This window comes from Chaetura pelagica, unplaced genomic scaffold (genome assembly GCF_000747805.2).
Source record: "Chaetura pelagica isolate M959 unplaced genomic scaffold, ChaPel_1.0 scaffold275, whole genome shotgun sequence".
NCBI classification, from domain to species: domain Eukaryota; kingdom Metazoa; phylum Chordata; class Aves; order Apodiformes; family Apodidae; genus Chaetura; species Chaetura pelagica.
Genome location: NW_009953486.1, coordinates 3,387,698 through 3,395,571, shown reverse-complemented (window position 1 = coordinate 3,395,571; position 7,874 = coordinate 3,387,698). Strand labels below are relative to the sequence as shown.

Genomic DNA, 7,874 nt, shown 5'->3' with positions numbered 1-7,874 from the left:
GGAGCCTCCAAACCAGCCGCTGCTGCGTGGCATTAGCCCCTGGGAGCTGGCGAGCTCCCCGGCCGTGTGCTGGGCCCGAGCGTGCCCCTCGGTGGGCTCAGAGCGGCGCTGGGAGGGAACGTCCCGCCGGGTCGAGACGCGTTGGAGAAATGACAGGATCAGACGTAGATAGAGATACGAATACAAGCACATAAGTAGCGTTGCAGCAGAACTAAAGGTGGGTAAGGAGAGGTATTTTGGCGCTCATCGTCTGGCACCTTTTGCAGATCGTATCTCTGCGCCCTGCTCTGGGAATGCAGCTTCTGGAAGACAAAAGAACACTGCCAGTTATTTCCTGAGTGTTTTTAGTAGGAGCTTATGAGTATTTAGAGGTTTGTTTTGCAACAAGAAAAAAAAAAAAAGGTAATTGGTACAAAGTTTGCATATATGAATAGAGGAAGGGTGCATTTTCCATCGGAAAGGGAAGAGCTCCACATGCACACAGAACACGGGAGGTTGATCGTCTGCTCTGGTTACATTGAGAGCAGAAACACCCACCAGCATTTGACTGTGATACTTGGCTCCAGTCAATACATGGAGCGCTGCGCAGGAGGAAGAAAGTGATGATGAGCACATCACACAGTGAGCAGTAGCTCCTCTGACAGTGCTGCACCCCCCGATGTTTCCCTTTCAGGAAGGGGCTTGTAACCCCCGCGGCAGGAGCTCGGCGGTTTGCGGGCTCTGGCCCATCCTGCGGGGGTCTCGACGGGCTGTGCGGTGGCTGCAGGAGCCGCGGGGCTTCCCGCAGCACTGGCCCTGCCTGGAAGTCCTGCCTGGCTTTCTCTCGCCCTGTTCCACAGCTTTGGTGGCCAAGTTGTGCCCCTGGGAGGGGAGCAGGGCTGCCTCCCTGCCCGGCTCCACTCCGTGCCCGCAGCTCGGCGCGGGGCAGCCGGGAATGGTTCTGGTGCCCATTCAGTGAGCGCTGGGGACGACAGGCAGCGTTTTCCAGCACCGTTTGGTAGCCGATTATGTTTATCTTACTCCTTTAAATCTGAGTCACGTTGCCAGTAATCGCATGGTGTTTGTTTACTGCACCTCCAGGACATGGTGATGTCTGCGTTTGATAGGCTGTGCCTTACACACCCACAAGACTGGAGTCACTGGAAGATTATGTAAAAATAAAGGTGCAGATACTCTTTAAGAATAGGAATGGGACCAGGCATTCAAGAACATCCCTTATTACTGCACAGAGAGGCACAGAAAAAAGAAAGCCAAATCAATGAAAACCACAAAGGAATGGTAAAGTAAGGAAATTATTTTGTCTCCTTTTAGTTACAGAAATGTCAAAATACCGTGGATTAGTTCATAAGTGCATGGCTGTACTTTTTAGATTCTCATCCTCTGATCCACTGCAAAAGAAATGATGGTGCAGTATGATTATGCAGGTCACAAAGTGACAGAGGTGACTGCAGCAGCCGTGGAGGCACAAGAATTGAATTGGTGAAATCGTGTCTTAAAGCAAAATCTTATTATACTGACATAAAAACTGTGATCAAAATGTACAGCCTGACAAATTACTTGAACTGCAGTCAAACCAGATTAGACTGGTAGGGACAGTTTGCTTATTCCTATTCTAAAATGGCATTTTATTTTCCACAACCTCAGTATAATATGAAATGGTGAATTTTGTTAATGCCTTTGTTATGAACTTCATAGGAATACTATTTTAAGTTTAGATGAGAGTGCAAATGAGAGGCAAGTAAGACATGGCTTGAAGTTGTACTTCATAATTAATTTTGTTAAATTGTAGTAGGACCATGTATCAGCTACTACAGAAATAGTAATTAAATTTGTAGTCTCTAATATTTTTACAATTTATTATCCCCAAAATATTTTGGGATCTTCTGATAAAGGTTTCTATATAAGGGTCAAACTCTATTATCATACCATCTGATATTTTGCATTTGTAGTATAAAAAAATAAAAAGTGACCATGGCATAGGTCTGATTAAGATAAGAATAGTAGCAATCAACTCTCTCTTTTTTAAACTGAATTGCACTCTCAACTTTTATTGTGTTCAGTATCTACAATTCATCATTGTGATGATTGTTGCTATATGTGATACTCTGTTTAATCCTTGCTAGTTACAGTAATGGAAAAAACCATCCAAGCACCAAAGGGCTAAGTAAACCAATTTCTGCTAGTTACAGTAATGGAAAAAACCATCCAATGGCATGTGAAACCTTCTCCTGGAAGATTAGGCAAAAATTTATCAAGTGCCATTGAAAAGGTAAATTACTTTTTTTTTGTTTGTTTACAGAAAAAGGGTATCAAGTTTATGTCAGGTTCTCAACATCACATGCTTTCTTATTTTTTCAGACTTCCCATGACACTCAAGATGGTAACCAACCAAGTATTTTTAAGAAGGGAAGAAACCAGCTGGATGACACTACTCAGTCAAAAAGGTAATTTTATGTTAAGATTGTCTGTTTAATTTGTAGACAAACTGGTGTATAAAATGCTTGTGATGAAATCTCAGCTTTTCTGTTTTGCCCTCAACTTAACTGGTCCTAGAATTCAGCATTTATGAGGACAACAAATTTAAGTTGTGAGTTCTCAGGCAAAATCAGAATAAAATAAAACAAAAAAATTTCCTGTGTTATCTCTGCCAAAAAATGCTGATTTTACCTCATGACAAAGTTTCCGTGCCAATTTTAGCTTCATTCATGTAGATCCATGTCCTTGAAGAAGGTAGCAAGAACTGTTGTTCCAAAGACATGAATCATTCTAACAGAATATGATAATTTTTTTTAAAATTTAGTGTCACGACTGTTTGCACATCACTGCACAGAGCACAAGGACCAAAGAGGACTCTCCCGGAAAGAAGGCAAAATGAATCTTTTCTGCACAGGATCCCTCCTAGCATAAAAGGCAGCACACAAGGTAGCTACTGTAGGGTTAAAGATGTCCCAATGCAACATTTCTATTGTGGTAAAAAGGAACAGTTGGAACAGAATCATGAAGAATATATTGCTGAAGCCAGTCCATGCTCTTCTAAATGGCAAGAAGCATCTGTAGATGAAAAGTTTCTTGATTTTGAATCAGTACAAAGTATTAAAGAAGATGCTGAAGATGACAGTGCCAGTGATCTCTCTGATTCCGAAAGGATTCCCATTCCCCCATCTCCCTGCACACCACCAGAACTCATTCTCAGAGCTGAAGAAATTGATCCGGTTTGTTTGGAACACGTCCCTGATATGGGTTTTAAAGAATCAGAATATTACTATCCAGACTTCCTCCCACCCCCTTTCAACTCGTGGGACTTGAAGCAACTGGCCATCTTTGTTAACGTAGAGGGTAAAACTGAATTTCGACCAAAGCCAACGGGATTTCTTGAGAAGTACATTGATCGCCTTTTGCAGCTGGAATGGCTGCAAATGCAGACTGTGCAGAATGAGAAGGGAAAGGCAGCCAAAGCCAGGCCACAGACTACTCCTGGTTCTATCCGTACCCTAAAAAGCCCTGGCAAAGTCAAAGCATTGCTCAGCCCTTTGCCCAACAAGCAAGTGGTTCCCCAAGAAAGTGCTACAAAGCTGCCCAGAAGCTGTTTAGGTCACAGGGGAGTATCATACTGTGAAGAAAGTCACCGGGTACATTCTCATCCAGGTCACTTGAAACTTTCTGAGAGGACAGGATATGCACTGTCTTCTCTGAGACAAGCTGGTGAAGTAAGGAGTGAACTGAAAAAAAAACCAACTGTAAAGCAACAGCTTCTTAATCTGCAGCCCTCTGAGAACAGTTCTAAAATTCAAAGTGTTGGTAATATCAGACCCCCTAAGCAACCCCCATTATTTCACAGTTCAGCTGCTCCCATCAAAGGCTTAAAAACATATGCCAGCACAAATCCAAAGAAAAATGGCAACGCCAACAATTATGTTCCTTCTAAGAAACCAACAGGGGACAGGAAAATAAAAACAAATGGCACAAAGCAAACGTGCACATTTAAATGAAGAAAAATTCATTAGTAAATGTTGATGCTTCTTGACTGCTAGAAAGCATTTGGCCAATGCAGAAGGGTCATCTTTTCTTCATAGGAAGATCCTGAGAAAGTATGTTCTCAATGCATGGTTCTCAGTCAGCACTGTTCATTTCAATACATTTGATCTTAAGCCAGCAAGGCCAGCAGGAAATCTTTTCCCTGAAGGCAAGTGTCTTCCATTGATCTTTCCTCAAAAATATTTACAAGTGTTCAATGAAAATAATAATAGGAGAGTATGAAAAATTAGTGAAATATGTAATTACAACATTTCCTCCTGTTTGCACCAGTTGAAGTCCATTGAAGTCTGTGGTGTTTCTCATGCTTACCTTGGTGTGTTTGAGGAAATAGGAGCCATGCTCTGTTCTTGAGCAGATGTGCAATTTTGTGAGACAGGTTTGATGGTGGTGTTTTCTGATGGAAAAGGGCTCAACTGTTCTTGTAACGTAATGGAGCATGCTTATCTATGCAAAGTCAAAATAATTCTTCACAGAAGATGATGAATTGGATTTTTTTATGCATTAGATTTTTTTTTATATATAAGAAGAAGAATGGAGACAATGTTTTGAAATATTTTAATGCAGAAAGGATTCTTTTTAAGATAAAAACTTAATAAACAGCAGACAGCTTCAACACTGACAGATTAAGAAAATGGAATGTGTATTTTTATACCCAGAAATGTCCACTGTGTTTACAGCGTTCCTTGAAGTTAATTATGTAAGCCTTGATAATTTTTGCCATTTAGAAGAAATGACCAAATTTCAAATTGCACATAGATATTTATGACTAATGCAAAGTGAGTTTATTACTAGAGACTCTGTGGCCTAATTTTCAGAACTGGTAGCCTCTCAAAACATAAAAATAGACTCTTAGTAGATGAATGTAAAGACTATTTAAGTTCAAGGAAAGATATATTTTAATATAAAAGATATTTATTTTCAGTTATCTGATACGACTATTATTTACCCCATGGTCCAGTCTACTCCAGTTAGCTTGTCTTCTTGTTTAAAGATTTAAGCAACATGGAGAAATATCCTACAGAAAGAAATTGTACAACCAGGTCTTTTCTCTTGTGTCTGTGGGATACAAGAGAGTATGAAGGAGAGTTCAGTGAATATTCAAGTGTCAGTTCATCTGTTACAATTTCAAATCAATCACAGGAGCTGGGGACATGATCTTGTTAAAGATGGAATTCTAGAGGATGTTTCCTACTTTCATTTTAAAATTAAATACTGAGCAGCATTAACTTCATCCTCAGTCACAGTGAACTGTTACGAGAAGTGAGCTGAGGTCTGATGGACCAGACTTTACAAGTGGATCCTTCACATTGTGGGAGAAAATGAAAAAGTAGCATATACGAAAGGGTACATTATGTATATAGTTAAATTGCACTTCTCTTGTTGATCTCTTCTTGGTATTTAAGATGCTTAGATGTTTCTATTCTTTCATCGTGCCTACCAGATCTTCAGCTTTCTAAAATTTCAAAGCATGGATTTGTATGTAGTTTAAAATGTGAGAATGTTAATAAATGTAATTGTAAACTAGAGGATTTTACAGTACATAAAAACATTGCTCAGGAATCGTCTAAGGAATATTTTTAGTGTTTTTTTCCTAGTCTACTGGAGACCAAATGTGAAATTTTAACTTGATAAAGGAAACAAATGTAATGTGCAGTATTACATTTCCATGTTCAGTATTTGTGAGGTTGCAGTTAAAATGAATTGTAGTTGCATGTACATTCAGCTCTATGCAATTAAAGTGAAACTTAATCTGACATGCTTAAAGATCAAATAAATTGGCTGTGTCAGAGGTATGGTGAAGTTTAGAGGATGACATTCAACACCAGCAAATGCAAAGGACCAGCACATTCTATTGTTGCTATTTCATCCTTTTGTTTTGTTCCAGACTCATCATGTATTTCAGCTTTTTTTGCCTTATTTTAAATGTATTGTGTTTCTCATAGACGTTGGTGGGTTTTCTTCTGAAAAATAACTAAATGGACCCCTCTGTCTGCAAAGACTGGACCTTAGTTAACTGAGAATTTGCAGCCCAGCTTTTTGTGTTGGCAATCATGTGTTCTTATTTATTTATTTGGTGGCTATTTTTGCTAGTAATTTCATTGGAAAGTGATCTTGTAGTTCAAAGTTACTGTATATTATTATATTAAAAGTGAAATACTGCCTGTGACCCAGTTGTATTTTTTTTCATCATCCACAAGATGTCGCCTCTGAGGCTTATTTTAGAAAATTCCTTTCCTGAGGGATAGGATGGAATTTGTAGCTCAGTCTATCTCAGCTATATTGTTGCTGCTAGCCAAGCCAGGTAGTTAAAGCTTATGATTATTTCTGCTCCACGTGGCAGTCATTTCTGTAATGGCTGTGCTAAGGCATCATAATAGGTGAAAAAAACTGATTTCATCATACTAATACAATTTGTTGGGTGGTTTTAAATGCACTAATCAATAAGTTTCATATTGTGTGTTACAATCTTCAGGACACTTAAGACAAGATCCAAAGAACAGCAAAGACACGTGGGTAGATGCTTGCAGAGCCCCCCATTCTGGTGTTGCTAGGATGCCTGGATAAGTATAACTTCATTTCACACACTCCATGTTCATGTGTTCAGCTGAGACTGATCCAGAGGAAAATGAAGGGAGAGAGATTCAGAGGGGGGGGAAATGGCATTTGCTATTGCTGAAAATCCCTTAGCTATTTTTGTAATCTTTATATTAAGCACTACAAAACTCATTCATTAGATATCACACAAGAATTTTACAATCAGAACTTTCTTGCCATTTGTGTTTTCCTGATGTCTCAACCATCCCATCCCATGCTCATTGAAACCTGCTACTTTTTGCCCTGTTAATAGTGAATCTCAGAAGATACCTGCCTGCCTTCCTCTTCACACACACTTCTATTTAAATTTATTTTATTTAAAACATCGTGACCTGCTTGACATGATCTATGGCTTCTCCCTGAAAAGAAGATCCTCACTGAGTGTTCTTTCACACCTTCCTGAACACTAAATTAATAATTTTTCCAGTTAAAAAAATAAACTTACTTGTGCCCAGCAAAAGCAATACGGGAGCATAGAAAATGCTCTAAAAGTTGTTTTCCTAGAAGCCAGGACCTTCCCGACTCACTCTTCTTTTTATGTGGTTTTAAAATACTTAATTTTTAATTTTATCCTTCTTTATGTAGTTTGATTTAAAGTTTATTTTTTACAAGCTGATTGGGAAGTTCAGATTCATGTATGCAAGTTCATACTTCCTTGATGGCTTTTGGGTTGACTGACAATCTAATGTTTACATCAATTTTCAAGCTTCTGCAGAACTTGCTCTTGGTTCAAAGTCTGAAGCAACACGAAAGTAGGACTCCTGAGCTTGGCAGATAAAAGTAGGCCACCACTAAGTATGACTTGCCTAGGAAATGTCATTTCCAAGGAACTGATAGGGAAAGTCACCTGTTTACTCTAGGTGTATAATGGTTATAAAAGTGCACTAATCGAACATTTGTTTTGTGAGTTAACTGGATGTGGCTGCTGTAAACTGACTTAAAAAGCCACCAGAGGACTGAGCTTCGCTTTGAGTCCTTTCAGTCTCACAGAATCGACAGTTCGTTTTTAATTTTGCTTGGTGGGCAAAGATTTTCGTTTGTCCTCCGGGACGGCTCCAGTGCCACCCGGAACCACAGGTGGCGACTTAGTGAAAGAGATTTCGACTGAATGAGCCACTGCACGAACTTCCAAGGAGCTGGTGGGGTGACAACTGATTCTGGAGCTGCTGTGGCCGCTGTCCAGGGAGCTGCTGCCGGAGCCGCCGGGCGCGCCCAGCGCTGCAGCGGCTGGATCGGGGCTGCTG

The 7,874-nt window shown here is 40.0% G+C and overlaps 2 protein-coding genes across 2 annotated transcripts in view; both read left to right on the top strand.

Annotated features, from left to right (window-relative positions):
* The first annotated feature begins 1,188 nt into the window (after positions 1–1,188).
* On the top strand, positions 1,189–3,989 carry FAM217B (family with sequence similarity 217, member B). Its single transcript, XM_009998743.1, has 5 exons — positions 1,189–1,283; positions 2,124–2,177; positions 2,212–2,269; positions 2,359–2,444; positions 2,801–3,989. Exons 1-5 carry the CDS (start codon positions 1,189–1,191, stop codon positions 3,987–3,989), a joined length of 1,482 nt encoding a protein of 493 aa, XP_009997045.1.
* A 2,361-nt stretch (positions 3,990–6,350) lies between these two features.
* Positions 6,351–7,874, top strand: part of CDH26 (cadherin 26) — a 14,033-nt gene continuing 12,509 nt past the window's right edge. Inside the window, exon 1 of the mRNA XM_009998742.1 lies at positions 6,351–6,375. Coding sequence (XP_009997044.1) covers positions 6,351–6,375 — 25 coding nt within the window. The remainder of the gene's footprint in view (positions 6,376–7,874) is intronic.